The 20,566-nt window shown below is 40.0% G+C and overlaps 1 protein-coding gene across 8 annotated transcripts; it reads right to left on the bottom strand.

Annotated features, from left to right (window-relative positions):
- Positions 1 to 2,563: 2,563 nt before the first annotated feature.
- Positions 2,564 to 20,531, bottom strand: sws (patatin like phospholipase domain containing sws). 8 transcript variants are annotated; one of them, XM_022794960.2, is made up of 11 exons: positions 19,208 to 20,531; positions 16,070 to 16,159; positions 11,374 to 11,651; positions 10,916 to 11,151; positions 10,406 to 10,602; positions 9,655 to 10,002; positions 8,049 to 8,277; positions 6,866 to 7,210; positions 6,126 to 6,412; positions 4,286 to 5,856; positions 2,564 to 4,060 (listed from the first exon to the last, which is right to left on the bottom strand). In XM_022794960.2, the coding sequence occupies exons 2-11, from the start codon at positions 16,136 to 16,138 to the stop codon at positions 3,616 to 3,618; spliced, it is 4,005 nt and encodes a 1,334-aa protein (XP_022650695.1). In that variant the 5' UTR covers positions 16,139 to 16,159; positions 19,208 to 20,531; the 3' UTR covers positions 2,564 to 3,615. The 8 variants fall into 8 exon arrangements, with proteins under 8 accessions (XP_022650695.1, XP_086832955.1, XP_086832954.1 ...); XM_086976829.1 differs by having other exon boundaries at positions 20,068 to 20,531; XM_086976828.1 differs by lacking the exon at positions 19,208 to 20,531 and adding an exon at positions 18,602 to 18,756.
- Positions 20,532 to 20,566: the final 35 nt, after the last annotated feature.

The following is a 20,566-nucleotide window of genomic DNA, read 5'->3' as shown; positions in this document are numbered from 1 at the left end:
TCAACTAGACTCTATTTTATGCATTCATTCAGCACCGTATAAGCTTATTGAATTGACAAGGACGAACATTTGCCGAATGGCTTGCAACCTTACCGCTCAGCGCTACAAGCTCCGCGTTTCTCGGAAGTGTTACTTATTTTATTTCAAAGCGACATTGTTTCTCACCAAGTGATAGGCATAGTGATAATGTCACCTGCCAGCGCGTCTGCCCTTCAAGGCTTGCTTGGCGTAAACGTTTGAAGACCGAGGGAAACAACAGGCGCTTTAAAGCGGTCAGATTTGTGATAATGGTAATCAATAGCTAAAAAAAACTAGTTTGTTGTATACTTGTAATAGTAACATTAACGTTAACTTGTATATGTAAATGTTTACTCTATACACGCGATAGTCTAACAAATGTATCTATATTCTTTTCTCATTCGCGCTATATAATCACAGCTCAACACCAAGGAAGCGCTGAAAAGTAACCCAGTCATGCGGATTACGTCTATTTGAGCACTTTACTTTTGCACTAGTTTGAGTAGGTAGTAATGTGAGTCGATAAACAACGCCGGTTACGCCCTTGATTGATATCTAAATCTTTTAATGCTTCTCTAACAGGGTCTAATGTACACCCATAGATAAGAAAAGCTAAGAGCCTGCCTTAGGATGCTGACAATTATGTTGTTAGGGCACATTTTTATCAGCTGTCCAGCTAAATACGCTATAAAGCGGCACAATTATCTGGAAATGATTAAGTTATCGAAGTCGAGCCGAAGACAGCTTCACGAATAGCTAACTCGATCTTCTTGATTGAATTACTTGCTTTTTGAACAAAAACTTTGCTAAAATATTCGCGACGGCCATACGGTACTTATGGAGATGCTGCAACCAGGTGAAATAATGAGCAATGTAAGAAGGCCGCCAAAGCGCCACCTACTTGGACGGAAGTTCGTCCTGCAAGAGCTTCTACAGACCTTGGAGAGCCAACAATGTCAGTTACACAGGGCTCGCAATAAGAATTTCAAGACAACCTCAAAATAGCCCCTTGTCGCACAGCGAATGTTCTCACGTGCGTGTCTAAGTACGGATCCTCTCCCTGGGCAGAGATGCGACTCTTCCGACAGTTCCGAAGAAAAATGATTAAGGAACACCTCTGTCGCGGCGGAGCAGAATTGCTAAGAAGAGCGTTTACTATAATATTCTTACCCGGTTGTCGAGCAAGGGATCTTCTTTCTATCTGGAGAGTGTGCAAACTATCACAAAACACACACAGGTTGCGTTGAGAAGGCATTCGATTGAAACAACATGCAGGACTCCCATAGCCTACATTGGGAAAGCAATTTCGGTAAGTTACAAAATTTCCGTGTATGACGTTGGTTCATTTCCATGTTATATTTGACCAGATGCCAGGGGCTGGCTAGGTTCTGAATACTTCGACGTATGTTAACGTCCTCACGAAAGTGCTCAATTAATTAGTAGGAGTAAAATAGAAGGAGCAGCTGAAAATCGCTGACGGATCTAGCCCTATTTGCCCAGCGCCTTATTTGGACCTGCTGATTCGGATGAAGATTTTTTTGCATACTAGGTCGATAAATCATAAAGCAAAGTATCGACTCGCTTACCTATTGGCTGGTGCCTGTTGTGGAGCTCTGAGATTACGTTCCGAATTCTCAGCCATTTAAACCTTCCTCAAACGCTGCGAAACGCCGCCGACATTCGTGTAGAGCTTTTCAACGCTGGAGCGATTAGAGCTAACGTATGCAATGAACTGAAAAAAAACTAAGCATTATATCGCTAATTATTTCGGTATATACACTGCTTTGCAAAGCCATCGTAAATGATACGTAGTCGCAGGTTTCTAGGGGCCAAGTGACGATGTGTCTGTAAAAACTACTATGATTAATAACACAATATAGTGCACCGACCTGAAGTTTGCCGTAGCCTATATACCAGTCGACTACAAATATGTAAATGTCTAAATTTAAAAAAAAATTGAAAATGAACAATCGCCGATTATATTTTGTAGAATGTATGCTCAATAAGTGCATGAATTACATATATTTAATAATATATAATATTTTTCTATGCTGTATAGTTAACTTGTCGTTGATTGTCCATCAACAAACGTCAGCCAGTCATTATCGAGTTTAGCAGTAGGTGCCTTGTTGTTGTCGTTGTTGTAAACGAATGTTAAATGCTACTGCCTGCATGGGCATGTCAATTATTTGAAAATGGACCCATGTTCTTTAGTACTTTATCGTTCTTACACATCATGTTAACTAAACATCACTTTCATCATACCCTTATATACAAACATATTTCGTCATAAATTTAACTTCAGAACTGAAATTATTCCTATAAGCAAACAAACAACATTCAGCTTCGACAAGTTAACTTTCACAGGGATGCTCCCGTTCCTATCTCAAAAATAATTTTTTTTCACTTTACAAAAGGCATCAGTTGATATTGAGTTTGAAAATATATAGGAAAGGCTCATTGTTATTCTAGCATTGAAATTGGGGCATATATACTTTCCATATGCGCAGTGATATTGTGAGCTTAGCAATAAAACATGCGTCCCTTAAAGACAACCTATTCTACTGACTTTATTTATTTTTTTAAAATAGCATTACTTCTCGTCTTAGCTCACTCGAAAAATGACACACTTCAAGTATTCCTATATGCGCTGTAAATCGCTCAATACCTTCAATACCGCATAAATTACACCCGAGTTGTTTTAAACAACTCGTTTAATCATCTTATCTCATATACATATAACATCATACACACAAGCATGTACGATTATTCGTTTACTTACATTATTGATTAAATTCACCACTTTCTTCTTCTTTTTTTTTTTTTGCTATTTTTCTTATATATGTATATATGTTTGTGAGCTTTACACTTTTATGCTTTTCGTGCGTCTTTATTTACCTCGTTACAGGTCGCAATCGTCATTTTCTATACATCACTTAATAAAAATAACAGCATTAATTGTAAAACCATTAAATTATACATAAATGTAATTAATCAACCATGATTATATGAAGTCCGTTCGGATTCTATATACGCTCAGCTTTGGTGTAGGCATGATTGGGCGAGACTTGATGAGATAACACATTTCAACCGTTAGCCACTAGTTATCGCAAGTATAGCGCGGTGTACTACGAATACGCTTATTTTTGCCGTTGCTACTGTCTACTTTTCTTTTTAGGTGTCGCCTTCGGTGCCTCGCGATTCGCTGTTTACCAATGCGTCATTTACATATGCAGTCTGACGGTCTAAAGCTGTTACTCCAAATCAAAGGATATAGAAATGAGCGTTGTTTCCCCTCCTAGGTAAATCTGCCTTTTGTTCAGCTACTACAACTTACATCTTAAGGGTTCCACACGCAGGCAGGTTTTTTTTTTCTCGATTTTTACGCCATAGTATACGAGACGCCACGCTTGTCCGCAACTTAAATAATATTCATCTGTAGAATATCTGATGCTGTTTGCCCAGCATATTCACTTCAGGAGTCGTGAACCCTTTGATTTCTCCTCTTGTCCTCTTCAGTGAAAGACCAGACAGACAAGTGCTTTTTCTAGCTAGGCACCCTTGTGTTACGGCGTTTATTCGCTTATGATCTTACTATCAGATCTCCTCCTGGCTAAAGTCGGTATCGTCAACGAAGTTATCTGAATGTAAATCATCTTCCTCAAAGGTTTCTTTAACAGGTTTCTTTACCCTGCAAACGATCGATGCAAGATCGGTAAACGTCGTCGGCTTTAGTGGAGCTTGTTTCGGGATATCTTCACTAGATACGCCGCCTGTCACGAAAAATTTCATTTTGCGATCATGCTGGACAGCTTTCATGCCGGCGAACAGCGTACGGCCATGCTGATAACCGACTTCCATGATTTCATTGAACAGACCGAATTGCAGAGTTTTGTACTTATCGATCGGTGGCCGGACATACATACAGTAGTCACTTGTCTTAACTTCCTCGAGCTGGCGCACGCATGACACGTACGCAAGTCGCGATTGAATTTCAGCTGAATTCGGAATCTTTACAGGCTCTCCAAAGTTCGGCACAGTCCTGCACACAGACAAAAACACTTTTAAATTCAGGTCTATTCATTGTGTTAACCTAACTTATACATTACGCAAGTATAGTCTTTTTGAAGGCTAATCTATTTAATATTGTGCTTTAATGATAGACGTTTTTATCAAAACAAAGTTTCCAACGTATAAGCACTCACCGTAAGTGTAAAGAAATAATTCTACCTCAAATTAGCCATAAGTAAGAACCATGTTTACTAACCTCTTCCATAGGAGCCACCAGCCACTTAGGGTATCGCCGTAATTAGTGAGGTCTGTCTCGTCCTGGCTTCCCACGTCGACGGCAATGATTGTTTCGGCGCCCATCTGTCGGTACATTTCGTCCGCAGGCAGATTGTTCACATAACCGCCGTCTAACAACAGATGCCCATCAATCGGGTCACACAACGGAGGCAAAATTCCAGCAAGGGACATTGAGGCTCGAACGTATCTCCACAGCGAACCATGCTTATGTACCCGAGGGTAGCTGCTCGTGATATCAGTCGTTACGGTGAAGTACGGTAGCCAAAGATCCTCGATCTGTTTGTCGCCGAAAGTCGCGTGAATACCGCTGTTGAATGCGTAGCCCGTGAACCATGCCGTTATCGGATACGTAATGTCGAATATCTGCTGCCAAGGCGAGACCGTGCGGTATGCCCAGTCACGGGCTTTTTGCGTGAAGGGCGTCATATCCATCTCTTGAGCCCATAGCGCACCCATGAAGGCTCCGATAGACACTCCACCTACCATATCGATTGGAATGCCTGCCTCCGTTATGGCCTTAATCATCCCTACGTGGGAACAGCCTCTTGCGCCACCACCGCCCAGAACCAGTCCGATGGAGGTTCCTGTCAGAAACCTGGCTAGTCTGGCGAAGTCCGAATGCGTGTTACATGGCACCCCTTCCAATTTTCGGTAGACATCTAGTAGTTTACTGCGTTTGCTAAATATGCGCTTAGGGCACCGCAGATGATGATGCGATGAACACCATGATCGAATATTGAGCCACTCAACTGTATTCGAGGGACTCGGTCCACCCTCTCGATGCAAAAGTACAAGTTCCTTTTGGGTACGTTTCGCAATAGTTTCGGCCTGCTGTTCAAGTTGTCCTACCTGTGGACCACTCTCTGCTAGCGCGACGATCAGAATGCAATCGGCCTGTCGAATACACCGTTGAGTCCAAGAAGTGAAATCTCTATCGCACTGATAAAGCAGAACTTTGTGTCTATCCTCAAGTTGTCCCAGCCACGAGCACAACCTGTACTCGTTGCTTTTGTCAAGTGCGTTTGGACCAAGCTCCTTCTTCACATAGTCTGATGTCAAACGTAACGAGAGACCTTGAATTGAATAGTTAAGCTCCATGGCAAACGCATGCAGAGGTACGTCGTCGGTGACTGGCAGCAATGCGATAGTTGAGAAGTTTGATTGCGACTTGCGAATAGGTACTACATCCTGTGTAGGCGACACCGACTCACGACGCATACTGCCGAGTATCCGTTGGCCCAGCAGCTGAATGAGACGAGTCACCACCACGGGATGCTTTATCTTAATGACGTTGAGCAACCCAACGGGCAGTTTAGCCAGCTCACTGTCGCGGACAGCCATCATAGTGGAGGTGCGAGGAGCTTCTGTAAGAACCTCAACGAGACCGACCAGATCTCCACGACCGTACTCGCCCACGAGATGTCGCTTGCCGTCGGCCGCAGTCGTTACTGATCGAAGACGTCCGCTCAGAACTATGTACATAGCATCTGACGTGTCGTTTTGCCGATACACCGTTCGTCCGCTATCAACCTAAAATAATTCGTCCACGGTTGACATGGAGCCAGTTGTTAAACTAGTTTACTTGTAGTGTTGAATAGCAAAAGAAGATCTGGAGTGAGTAGAATCCACTGAGTTTCAGATGACATGCATGTACATGAACCAATCTTCTAGACGCGTGCATGCACGTTCATATCATTTAAAAATCAGCGGATCCTACTCTAGAATTTATTAACAGGTAGCCTAACATTCGATATATACAATCTCATTAATCTTTAGATTAAGGATTCGCCACATCGCACCTGAATCCAATCCATGGCAAAGTCAATCTGCCTGACAAACGATGAAAGTTTCTCTATGAGATTTGCTGCAAGGTGAAGGACTGCGTCTGGGTTGTTCACTAGTAAAGAATAGATGGTTGATGATGGAGCGCTTGCTACACGAACACGGGTGCGTGCTACACGGGTTACAAATGGGATTTCTGATGTGAGCGTCTCGAAAATGCCCACAGTATCACCAGCGTGAGCAAAATACATCTCATCAGGATCGCTGCTTTTATGCGACGCCTTTTGGCGAACCTCAACCGTTCCTAGAAGATAATGCCCACACGTCACACAAACTCGTCTTATTTCAATTAAGAATACACACAAAAAATCAAAATGAGCTGAAAACCCTTCGCACCACTAGCTCCACTATAGCGGCCGATTGCCACCGCCGTTAATTCAAACAGTTCGATGATTTTGTTACAATATTGGCTGTTCTATTAAATTACATAAACCGGTAATATTCTCTTTGCATAAAAAATAAGTGTTCAAAATAATGATGGGGCTTACCCCCAAGTCATTGAATTTCCATCTGTTATTCTATTTTTTCCATTAGCCATGCAATTTGTTTGTGTCCATTATAACAGTCAGTTTCAAGCGCTCATCGGGACGCTTCTAAAGCTTCTCTTTGGGAGCAGTTTTTCAGGCGATATTTAAAGACTAAGCAGTACCAATGTGCATTTCTGTGTTCTCAACAAATGGCTTTTTTGGAAACTTACCCCAAATAATGTAGTAAAGATGGTTGATATGTTCGAGATCGTTCTGTTTTGTGATATTCTCGCCGGGTTTGTAGTCGCGAATCGTTAGTTTGTCTTTAAGTTGGTCTTCGGTGGACAAGTTAAGAATGCGAGCGAAAGCGCGGGTTGCTTGGGCCAGACACTCTTCTTCGCTGGGTTCCGGAGCGCGCATTGTGTTCTCGTTCACGTTACCGACAACGGAAGCGCGCCGCCCTTTGGAAGTAATAGCGGTCATACTGCTTGATTTAGCTTGGTTAGGGAGACTCTGACTAACCGGTTGTGGTGATTGTCCGACAGATGAAACATCAATGAGAAGTGCCGCAGAACCTATACGGCGGATGGTAGTCAACCATCACAGACCCGCAAGATTGCTCAAAGCAAGGTAGAAGAAAAGGAAGAGGAAGTTGTCCATGTGGACAAATATTACACGGATAGAAAAGTCCAAAGCAGATCCGTAATACGGGTTAGCGTCTAACCACTAACAAATTGTGAGTTATGCGTAAACATTACCAAGGACGAAGCAACCAAAAATCTACATAAAACACGTTTATTGGAAATCTTCGAAAATACCAGACAACATTCGAAAGTGGTTCTAGTTACAGTTGAATCGGCTGAGAAGTATCAAGACTTCACCAAAACCATTCATCTGAAACTAGGAAACAAATATAGGGTAACTTAAAGATTCTAACATAGGTGCAAAAAATATTTCCCCAAACCTACATATACAATTCTTCGAATTTGGAGGCTTACTCGTACCTTTACAACTTATTAGTTATCAAACGATTTGAAATCACCCTACAGAACAATAAGTACACTTATATGTAATTGTTCGGTTGAATAGTCGTTGAGTCAAAGACATCTACTCTGCTATAGTAACTATTCGATAGGCTACTCAAAATAAAATCAAGAAGCCCAAAGCGGATAATGGTGCCAAACGTGCAATTAACGAGCAGACATTCGCCATAAAGCAAGGTCTCGGTTAGGTGAGCTGTTTTGATTACCAATGTCTGGTTCATCATTGCAATCAAAGACAAGCTTGAACACTAGCTGTAAGCACTGAAGTTGATTATACTCAGCTATCACTGTGTTTTCCGTAACATGCATCGTTATTAACAGAACAGATATACTGGAAAAGTCCGATGAATATATAGGTGAAACCACTGACCCGTTGCAATCCGATGTACAATATTACTCGTTTTCCGCATAACGCTGACGGGTTCGCTCTCCACGGTAGGCGGGGCTGGCGTCGTAACATTTTCTTCAGGTACCTCTGTGGGCCATCCATCTGCTGGTACTGCTGGCGCAGCAGGTAACGACCCTGGTGGAGGTCCGTGGATCGGAGTATGAGGCAATGACTGCGGGAGAAGACCTGGTGTTTTTCGTGAAACTGGTACCTGAAATACCGTTACACGAACTTCGTAACTAGCCTAAGAATATGTGGGCCAAAGACATTAGATGGTATTTAGTATATTATCAGTACGCGATAATATGTTATCAGAGTCAATATTGCCTACTTCCGTATCGATAATTATTAGAAATGAATTCGACCTGCATGTTTCTGGTTAGTCAGAAGATGATTCTGGTAACTTTTGTTTACCCATCCTATTGGAAACTTTGCACGCTTTTCCCCTGAAGCGTAGAGCACTCCGTTTCCCGCTTAACGTGCATTTTTTTTTGGCTTTGTAAATAGCTTTCTCTTTACGGTTAAATAATGGGGCAGCAAAAATTGCAAAGTCAACACGATCTAATTCGCTGCTGCCCCGCTGATAAAATGCAGGTGTGACAACATGTTTGGCGCGTGAGGTTGGAAGAAATTGAGCACTAGCTGACAGCGTTTACAGCACCTGGATTCAGCACTTTAGAACTTTTTAGAAATCTGAATTTAAATCACAAATCACCTCTGGATAGCCCTATGAAGCTGATAGCGATAAACTGCGAACTCCACTGCACAATATTAGCCCCTTCGCGCAAAAAACTTTCTGCGAAGTCAAGAGCCAGGCGCCGCACTGTTGTGAATTGCCTTTACGTACGCTACAGATAAACTTAAAGACAGGAAAGTATGTTTCACATGAACTGGATTAAGGTGCCATAGTTTGTTGTTTTAACGCATTTACTTAATCTTTACATGTCAAAAAAATACCACTTTTGCGTAAGATCGATATTGAACACCTATATGTACTTTTAACACAATCAAAAAACGTTTGAATCCTGGAAAGGTATCAGAGGATTTGCGGAGATCTAGAAAGTGCATTCAATTTCAATCAAGAATTTTCAAAACATTGCAAACTTAGGAATGCTGATGACAAATTGCGTTAAAAGGTTCGCATTCTTAGAAAGGTGAAGGATTGCATAACTGATCATGTTATATTACAGTATGTATAATAATTTCGGAAACTTCTTGATAAATCTTGTACCATTTTTGGTGCTTTAGTTATAGCCCACAAATTGTTTTATCAGATCACAAGTTTTCGGATTCATGCATTGCGAGCTGCAAAATAAACAACTGAAGAATGTGGGTATCTAAGAAAAACTAGCTTCGGTGGATGCCTCTTCCGTTCGCCAAGATACACCCCCTGCTGTCCACACACAGACGTACACATTATAAAAGCGGAGGTAGGCCATACAAAACAAAGAAATGAACTTTGCAGAGATATTTCTGTCAACAGCCAGCAGCACTTAGGGCAAAAAAGTGAACTCACTTTCTGATCGATCAAATACAAAATTATTTCTGACTTCTTACAACTAGCAATTCATCGTTTTAGGCAACTCACTTTCGCTGGGCTACTTTTGGCAGGATTAATGAAGCTTTTGCTCCGTTCAGGCCTGTTTTTCATCATCTGAGTGGTAAGGCCCAGATACTCATGAAGAGCGACAAAGTTTACTCTCTGCAGACGAATCATCACGACCTGAACGAGGCGAACCATAGAGTCAGGGTGCTTTTTCAAGAGATCACTGAACTCTTTGTACCTAAGACGTAAAACTTTTGAGTCTTCAGTAGCTCGCGCCGCCACAGACTTAAATGTGCTTTCCTTGTTCGTTAGCACAACGAGACCGGACAGAAAACTGGCAATACTGTCCCCAGCCCGTGCTTCCTTGAACATAAGATCGTCACCGCCCTCCTATAATAAGTCAACAGAACATTTAGGGTAAACAACCAGGCACAAAAAGGTAAGCTTACATATTTTCAGACGGCTTGTATAAAAAACAATTTAGGAATTAGTGGTATAATCACTTGCCTGTAGCCTGCGTGATAATAAGAAAAGTCTTCCGCACGAAAACACTAGCGAGTATATCAGCCTGGTATTTAAAAACCTGTCGAACCTTTACACCAGTTGACCTAGAAGCCGTATTTACTGTTCAATACCAAATATATGAAACCTTAAATTTAAATTTGTGCCTTTGCACTCTATTTAGTTTTACTGTTCTAGCAAAATGAACCACCATGTAATACAAATACGTTTCAGAACAATTTTAACACGTACTAATTTAGCGTAACGTGACTATAAACTTTCTGACACTTACCTTGATGTAGACGCTAATACAACCACTGTAGACTGTATATATCGAGTCGTCAGAATCGCCGATGTCAAATAACATCTCGCCCTGCATAATGTTGTAACTTTCGATGTGCTTGTATAGGTCAACGAATAGAGGTTTTTCGAGGAAACCGAAAATCCGAATTGATCGGATCAGATATAGTACATCGGGTGGCAGTTTAGCTGTGAATATCAAATTATCCATAAAGCAACTTAGTAAAACTTACGCAAACGCCGCAACGTATAAATGTCTTACAGTAGAAGTGTGCTTTACTAACTAACAGATCCTACAGCGGAATTGTATATAAATGAAGGGTGTAGTATCGACTCCAGTTCGGCCTAATTTAGCTTTGAGTTGTAATTCACTATAATCTAGGGCATAGGCTACATCAGGTGGTCATAAGAGAATTAAACAAAAAATTGAGACAACAATTTAGATATAATTTTCCTTGAAGCTCATAGCAGAATTAAAAACAGAACATTTTTCCTCACATACCGTCCTCCCGATGCTCTGTGAGGTCCTCTTCTAAGAATGCCTGCGAAGGCTCTTTAACAGTTAATTGAGGGATATCTCTCCTTGGGAACATGATCTTCTTGGCTAAACGTAGCACCATTTGACGCTTCTTTACACGTCCCTTGCCTCCAGTACTCGTTGTATTTACTGATTGGGCTGCCAGCGTATTCACATGTCTCAGCATTCGCTTCGTATAAAACAGCATCTTGTCTCGTTTTCTGCGAAAGTATAAGAAAGTTAATCACCACAAGTTTTGTACCTTGTTATCGTCGTCAATGTTTCCTCCAGCAAACTATCAACTAACAGTACGCAGAGCCTAGCTGCTAGTTGTATGCTAGCTGCTTGCTTGTTTAGCTAGAAACGGATACGGTAGGATGCTCGTAGGTATCAAAGCAACAAGAAAATCAGCAGAACTTATGTGATAAACACAAGCTTGTTACCTGAATCTCGGCCCTTTGTTGAGTCCCATTATTTTCTCGACATCGGCCTTGAGCTCTTTGACTCCGAATTTGTTGTGGAGATACACGATGATCAGCACAAGGGCGACCACTACAAGGAAGATCTGGAGGAAGGTCATGGAGTTGGCCTCGAGCCAGTACGTCCACGTATGTGGCACGTAAGGACCCCATAATGTGCTCACATTTGGTTTCAACCAACTGGGCAGCATCATGGCCCTGGGCCACACACCTGACCAGGATCCGAGCCACCTTACAGCTGTCTAAAAAACATATTTGAATATAAATACTGAATGGTCGTGTGCGACAATATGAATCAAGCAACAGATATCTTAAGGCATACGTCAATCATAGTTGTTTAATTAACAGGGTATCAATTGATATTGCTCAAGGGGATACTTTATAAATAAACCTAACTTATTAAATAGTTTCCATTCGTATTTTGTCATTGATTTTTTATTTCACTACTCTTTGTGACTGCCTAGTCAATTGAGCTAATTGATCAAGTAGCAATATAATATTTCTTGTGATATTTTGTCTTCTTAACGCGCTGTCAAAGTTAACAGGTACACAGCCAAATATTCATACGTTCGCAAACGAAAAAAACAGTGACAAGCGGGGAGTCATGATCCCTATCCATATTTATCGGGACTATAACTCAGCGTATTCATTGAGTACTAATACTTGGATTAAAGTACTGGTTGTATCTCCTGATTCGGGCCAGCATTTTTCGGTTGCGAACCCAAGTTCAATATTAGTCACGGCTATGTGAAAGCAGTAATTGCTACGTAGTTCAGCTAAAACTATTACAATTGCTCATTTCATACGCAGTGCAACATATTTAGCAAACGTGATTCATTATTACACTGGTGTCTGCCGTCTATAATTGCCTTTGCCTGTTTTTTTTATGTAGCTTCCGGTAGTAACATTTGTCGAGCGTTGCTCGGACCGGGCTTGATGTATGGGAATCAAATACGTCGTATACCTACATCATTCAACTTAATGACAATCATAATTGTACAACCAGAATATATCATTTGATAAAATTAGTTAAGCCACCTGGCGTGTGAAAAAAAACCGGTCAGACAAGTCAGTATCTAATATTTATATAGATAGTGTAAATATCTGAAATCCCTACAGAAGTTAAGGTAAAAATTTTACATTTACTACTTAGCATACTATTTCAGACGCATCTCCCAAAGGCAACGGCAAATCTATGCCATTACCATTATTATTGTTTATAGTGGGTATACTGACATTTCGCACTTGAATCTGCAGCAAAAATCCTTCGCGACATATGTTTTATGAATGCATTAACAATAACACGAATTAGGAAATCGTTTCGAGATGCTTGCCTATTACTAAACTGAATTATGAAACTGTTATTACAACAACGATTAAACTCAGTAAACCATATTCCTGAAGATTTGCCGAGTAATTTTAAGGTACTAACTAGCGAAGAGTGGTGAATTAAGAATAATCGAAGTAACTTTTTCGCTAAAATGCCAATTTTCCAAATTTTCCGGGCAACGTCAAGCATCTAACAGATAAGCAGTGTGCTTAGGATGAAATTCAGCATCAATTGGTTGGATAATACCACCTCATTTGCCTACCGCAAATCGGTAAACTTTGTACTAACGGTATTGTGTTCAATTAATGCGAGCTAGCAATTACAAAATTCACAGGCATTGCTAGAATACACTTTTTGTTATACGTAGAGTGCCTATCTCTTGACACCAAATAATAGATATTGGTAGATCTCTGCATGCTGGTTAAAAATTGAAGATACAACTTTAAGCCCAAATTAATATTTCAGGGTAAAACGAACTAAAATCGAATGTAGCATTTGTTTCTTGTGTACGCCATTAGGAGTAAATATACGTTTCGAGCTACTGTTGAGTGCTTATTCCAGCAGATTTCTGAATAGGTCTAAATCGGAAAGTTGTAGCGGCTTAAACGGCAAACCTTCGGGTTGAAAGGTCCTTAAGAGAGACACCGAAACGTATCTTCCTATAGCTAAAATTGATATTTCCTAGTGGAAAGCGCTAAAGATACGATTGATTTTTCACGAATATGACACTTTTTCATTGCCTAAAGGGCTACGTGGTGGTAGTTGTTGGTATCAATCGATAACGCCCGATGAGATGAATTGAAATACGTAAATTTAACTTTAAGGTCTTATATTTTATTTGAAAAGTATATGGCTAACACTGTGTTCTGTGTAAAAAGAGGCCTTCTCAGCAGTAGATGTTGATGAGTTGGATAAAAACTTGAGAAAAAAGGGCAAACACCCATAGTGATATCCGTTTCGCCTATACAACAAAATAGCGAAAACGCATTTCTAGAGAGTTTTAAACCATTGTTAAGCGAACTTCTAATAAACATACTTGCATATCTTCAATTAGTGTAACATGTGCATTTGGTTATTATCAAAAGGAAAGAATTGTATCTTTAAGCTTTTATGATATCCCGGAAATAATCAATATATTATATGGCAGTATGAAAGAACAAAAAATTCAACAAAAACTCAAGAGGTTATTAAGCTTTGTTTAGGAACAGAATGTATATGCCAATCAAAATATATCAAATATCTGTAATATTTCTATACATAACATATATTAGCATTTATTGACACATGTTATTTTTGAAACGTTAAGGTTTTGGTGACGCTCTGGCGGTCATTTTTCATTTTTTTTTTTCACAAGTTGACTTTACACTGTATCAACGTACAGACAGTCTCATAAAGTGCCGTCGGCCGAGGTTTTTGCCTTGATTGATGGCAATCAGTCAGACCTGAAAAAACCTAATAACTATGGTGTACAAGTACATTAAATTCAATATATCCTTAACAAGACAAATCTAAAATTGGCCCCTAGTAGTTTGCATTTACCTCTCCTATCAAATAAAAATGATTTCATATCTGCACTGTTTTAGAACCGCACTGCACGTAGAAATCGTGCCAAACACAGTTGGCATGGTATCGACTTTTTAAGTCGGCGGAGTACAACAATACACTTACAACAGGGAGTTTCTATGATTGCAATCACATGCCGCCTTGCAAAGCAAAGCAAGTATCGCTCTTCGGAAATGTAAACTTAGAGTGATAAAGTGATGTCCGATCAATTATAACATAGATAAATACCTTGGTCACCGAGTATGCCCTTTCTTTTAAACGGCGATCACAGCTTTGTAGAGATTCATTTTCACATGAATCATTGCAAAGGAAGGGGTATGTAAGTTGTAATAAGTCTGGTTCACTGGTCATGATGGTGTCCAATGAAAATCTGCCAACGGTGACAGGGCAGCGTCACGTGTATAACAATCCTAAAGGAAGTACTAGGAAAGCAGGCGGCAGGTACTTTATCATTATACACCATCGCACTAACGGTTATCACGAACGGTGTAGGTCCTTTTGCCGCATCCTATCGGCAGGAGGATAGCTACTTCAAGATTAAGCCGTTTTCTAGATACTTTCGAGCTTCCACGGCCAAACATTTCTAGAAAAATGAGTAGTGCATACAGTCGACACTCGCTGTATTTCCGCTAAATTGCATTTGCCTATAAAACTAACTTCCATTAAGTTTTTTGGCCTTTCGATGATTTTGTCCTTAGTAAGTTTTACTCGACAACGTGGCCTTCTATGCTGTACAAATGGAAGAGAAGCTTACCGAAAAATTAAAGTATTTTTCAAAGATAACAGGCACGGTTAACAGGAAAAGAGGCACGATCGGAAAAAGGTAATAAAATATGTTAATGCTCAAAAAATCATCTTCGAAATTATTACATTATTACTTGCTTCGTTATGTTCACCCGAGAGATGGTGTTAATTTATTATATTTTTAAACAACTAGTTGCGGATGATTTTTTTAAATAAATTGCCTTGAAAAAAACAGGTTTCATTAGACTAAACATTTCCGTCATAAGCCAGATGCGCATTTGAAATGCATATACATTTGAGTATTCGTATGCGTATGTTTAAAACATGTGGAACTTATGAAAAATAATTTGGGACATTATGTCAGACACAGTTTCCCAATAATAACTAGCTCTACTTCAATACCGTCGAAACATAATTTACTAGTGAAGAACGTGAGCTTTTAAACTACCTTTCCTCTAGAATATATAAAGCAGAGTTGTTGACGGTGAAGCTTCCGACGGAAAAATCATAAAGACAAATCGTCGGACCTAATAACCGCCTTGAAAATTTTCTTCCTCACAGGGTGATTGAGAATCGGATCTCGAACTGTTTGACTTCGACTGAGCGAATATGAGAGAAGAGATAGCCTCGCATATATATATATATATATATAACGTTATTTAAAGGAAACTCATTGAAATGAAGTCGATCTTTGGAGTTATCTCTGTAAATCATAACGCCAGTTCTATGTATTGCAGATTGTTCACTTTCCACCCATCGCCAGCCTTGGTATACACTGAATAACGGCACCACACATGATGGTCTGAGTGAGCCGAAACAATAAAATGCTAGATTTTTCAGTATTTTTTTGTATTTCATTAAGTCACAAACGCGCTGTTTCCGAAATAAGTGTTTATTAGCTCCCACATACCATATTTCATTCCTAACCATAGCTCACCTAGTCGTCTAAAACAAAGATGGTGTAACGAGATGCATTTTTTGCTAATATTTAATTTCATGAAATTTGGGTGCCCAAACACTTACCGTCTCTCTTTCTGAGGCACAATTATTATGAATACTGGGCGTTGTAGAGTTATCTCCAACGCCCGCCATATCCACCGCCTTGAGCACCCCCTGCGGATTGGCAATTATGATTGAATTCTATTGTGAGAAAGCAGCATAATTTTAAATTCGAACAATGACTAGTTTTGATTACATTATTATACAGGAAAACAGACGATGATCCCTAGTCCAAAATATTCTTCGCCAGCTGCTTCATTTTTTCGTTTATTTTCTTAATTATCTATAATTAATTTCTCATTATAATTTCAATACCACTTTTTGGAGCCTTCGGCTATTTCTATTATTATGACCAAATTTTCGAAATCGCCTATTCTGCATAGTGTCAAGAACTTGCCGCCACTAGAAGGTCTATTCGGGATGGATTTCGTTGGACTCATTTGGGGTTTTTCTGAAAGACTTATGGAATGGTATGACGACGATAGGTTATGACAACCACGTGCCAACGCTGAAATCTGAATCAGCGGTCATCTCATGTTCATAGTTACCATGGCAACGTGAAGAGATGCAAACTAGACACCCAAATCGTGCCGTTCCTAAATATTACTTAGAAACGCCGTTTCGAAATAAAAGATGTCTGAGAAACGCTAGAAGGCTTGTAATACTTGCAGCATTAGTCTACTACTCAGAAAAAAGCCCTAACACTAAAATCGCTGGAGTAGTCTTCATTTATATGCAAAACATTATATAGGACATTCGTTTCATTTTAGTCTGTTATTTAGGTTAGTATTTTTATCATTATTATCACCAACGGAAAATCTCAATAGTATACATGACCTTTAGGTTCAGACGGTTGCAAAGTGGAATATGTCACGTCAAAGCTAGCGTACAGTGTCTTTCCTGCATAAGCTATTTACAATGAATTTATTATCCTTTCCCGAAAACTAAACTCGAAAGAAAGTCAGCATGTCTGATTTTGAATGGCGAGTCTGCTTGAAGTTAGGGTCTACCATTCTAGAATGTAACAAGAGTACTATTACAAAGATTCATAAAATTTGACTCAAATATGACACCTAGTTCCTCTAGAAAGTTGAGAATCTTATGTACAAGATCATTTGTTTTTATACATATTCCAGTTTTAGATAGTAGCATGACGGAGTCATTTGGCATCTGGCGCGCTCAGTTTAACTAATCTGGTTCCTTGGACGTGAACGTACGCCTATATACGAGGAGAACGTCGAGAAAATAGAACGCATTTTATTGAGACGTAAATTTTGAAATGTTGATTTAAAAGGCGTTGTTGATTTTACAGGAAACATACTATAGGGAATATACATCTATATACTCTTTTACATCAACTCTATTATTAATAGGCCAGCTCGAGCACAAAAACAATGATTAATATCATAGGGAGAAACTAATTTTATGTATACGATTAACACTTCCGAGTCTTCCATACATTGTATAGGATTCTCTAGTTTTCGGAAACTTTGGTTTCAAACACTATTTAAGGTTTCGCAGAGTTTTAATCTTGCGTTTTTTTAAAATGGTTCATAATTTCGCCAAACAAGATGGATATATGCGCTAAAACTGCTTGATAGTTTCGTTCGGTATAATGCCCCGCTCTTAAAATTATCGCGCATGCCTCTCAAAGTTACGCAGGCGGCGATACGATTAGGAGAGATTAGCTCGCAAACGACAGATACTAAAATACAATTAGCAAAGTCAGTCTTGATCAGTTACGGCAAACACAACAAAACAGCTAGCTAAAAGGACAAATATATTTTAGTCTTGTTTTGTACGCGTAACGGATTATGTTGATAATAACAGAGTAATATGCACGACAGTGGTTGCAGCAATAGACTGCTGGATCCTCTGCTTTGATATCATTAGACTGTTCCAGATATGTGGACATGAGTGACAGACATCTGCGAAGCTTTTTGCAATTGCAATCTCGAGTCAGTAAATCAGAACTGTAGTAACTGCCAATGTAATTGTGCCGTAATATGCGAATACAGATTTAGAAGCTAATTAAGCACTCGTTTTTTCTTACAATCGTACTTAAAACCACTGTGAGTTGAAATTTTTCCTATATCGCTTTCGGAGTAAATGAAGTACGTTTCACCCTTCAGCTAGTTATTGAGCGCAGCTAATCAGTGCAGTTTGACAAACGCTACAATGCCCATGAAAAAAAAATTTGTCGTAAAGCAAAGGTCAATACTAACAAGCACGCCTGAATAGCTTCGACATCGCCTAACAAATTTGTCTCGAAAGTAAAAGGGAAAACGTAATTTTTCCCTAAAGATTTTGCTTTTAGCAACTGCGGAACTCTAGGTAATCTAGTGAGAAGGTTACGAGTTTTACATAAAATCGTAGCGGATGAGTATAGGTGTTATAATTAAATCTACATATGACTAAAACCACATTCATCGTTTCTTTCGAGTAATATATCCTTTATCTATTTTAGGGCTATAGGCAATAAGAATGTTCTGGTCAGTTGGTGCCTGTTTATACACTCAGTTGCCTACTTTGAAAATTTGTCTTGAAATCACTTACTAAGCACTCTCCAGCAACAGTCTAACATGGCCGATACTTTACTCGCCAACCACTCATAGCACTCAATTGCTGTTGTCTAGTAGAGAAAGATGATGCACGATGTCCTCGCGTGCGTTTTACTAATTTCTATTGCCAGTTGTCAACAAACTATTTTCCTGCAATACATCAACATACCTAGTGATATCTATTTATTTATCGAAAAACGACTGAAGAAAACGGAAATTGGTAAATTAATTTTTGCGTTTCTCAGTCCTGTTTGCAGTTAGAACTGTTGAGAAAACCAGCCAGTTAGAATGACAATCTAAACCGAGAAATACCCGTTGCAAAAAAACAACGTAATCAGTTATTTGCCTGTCTATTACGACTTGAATAAATACTGTACTACCATACAGATACTGCGCACTTTTCTTTGTGTAGATAGGACAATTAACAGTTACAGTCATAACAGATCTTTTACAATATAAATATACGATATCTGTTTTCAAACCAGCCTAACTCCGCTAATGTTTTTAATGCACTACACTCACTGGCAAGCTCAGTATATGGATCAGCTGACTGGCCAGTGAGTGGGAAAAAGGTAAATGTTATGTGAACAAATAAACACACCTTAGACGCTTTAATTCACGCTGAATATAGCCACTGTTACGGCTATACAGTGCCTCTGATTAGGTTCTAAACAAATATCCGCCGCGGAACAATTCAGCAGTAGGAAAGACTGTAAAGTTGATTTTTGCCCACGGCTACCGCAATTGCCGTTACAGCTCTCTTCTCGCTTAACATTGATTCTTCTGCTTAGTTGTTGTTATGCTGCTTTACGGGGCAATCGACCCTGACTCATCAATACCTACAAGCCTTCCTTTAAATTTCGTCGAATCTTCGCCCCTCGTAAATTACGCAGGCTCTGAATGATGTTCACAAAGTAGAATATAAACAGAACACTACAGAATAAGTACGCTAGAAAAATCATCAGTGCATTGTCACTTCATGACGCACCATATACGTGTCGTTTACTTGCACATCACGTTACACTCGTTTTGGTATACGTCGGTTAAATGCTGTACGCGCGCGCAGAGCATCAGCGCCAGATAAATCTTTTCTTCGGTCGACCAGCTGTAAGCTAGCTGCTGCGGAAGCAGCCAATATCAGCGCAGAATATTAAGTCCCTTTCTTCCTTGGTTCGATGTAAAAAGCCTTTTTTGCCTTTGTAAAACGACATCTGCTTTTTTCTTTAGTCTTACTTTTGAAACCCGCCAACCTCTCCACCTTACGTTGTTGTCTTTTTACCTAATACACAAACGCTCCAAGCACAGCGTTGACTGGATGGAGCACGAGAAGCGCACACAGGCACAGAATCGAACACGACGCGCCTACGAATACAGACATTCACTGCTTCTCCTAAGACATACAGCTTTTATTGCAGCGATAGTGGTGCGCGTGTAGGCGAATAACAGTCACTTGTCACTTACCACTACTAGCGATAGAAATGAGCCAATCCGTCTGTACGTCCCCAGCAGAGAAAATTAGTTATATAGAGGTTCGACGGGAGGACCAATGGGCAGACTAAAAGGGTAAGCAATGACCGTGTGGTGTTGTTCTTGTTGCCTTCGCTATCGTAAGGCGGTGGTAAGGGGCGATGGATTGGTTGTTCACTTCAACTGCGCTAGCGGTAATTCCCGCGTATCCGCGGGCGCCGTCGCTGCTAACAGCACTCCGACTCTTCGCACAACTTCTTATTACATAGACAGATATTATGCACACTATGAGATGAAACTGCAATAAGACCCTCGCCCCAAGACGACAGGGCCGCTGCGACTGCTAACCTCGGCGATGATGATTAGTACATTGATGATATTGTATGGGAAGCAGGATGAACGAAATGGAGAGAGAAATAGAGAGAGATATACTAGATTTCGGAAATTGCAGCGGATAAATCAGGAGACGGTCAGCTGATTTTGGTCTCTCAAA

The sequence above is a fragment of the Varroa destructor genome, unplaced genomic scaffold (assembly GCF_002443255.2).
Source record: "Varroa destructor unplaced genomic scaffold, Vdes_3.0 BEIS01000001.1, whole genome shotgun sequence".
Lineage (NCBI taxonomy): Eukaryota > Metazoa > Arthropoda > Arachnida > Mesostigmata > Varroidae > Varroa > Varroa destructor.
This window is presented reverse-complemented; position numbering and strand designations above follow the sequence as displayed.

What these genes read in the sequence shown, in the direction of transcription:
- sws (XM_022794999.2), bottom strand. Translation starts at nt 14,653, where the DNA reads ATGACCAGTGAACCAGACTTATTACAACTTACATACCCCTTCCTTTGC. An exon ending in CCAAAAGTAGCCCAGCGAAA is followed by an intron (nt 8,278 to 9,654) that starts GTGAGTTGCCTA and finishes ACGGTATTTCAG; the next exon opens with GTACCAGTTTCACGAAAAAC. An exon ending in TGGTGGCTCCTATGGAAGAG is followed by an intron (nt 4,061 to 4,285) that starts GTTAGTAAACAT and finishes GTCTGTGTGCAG; the next exon opens with GACTGTGCCGAACTTTGGAG.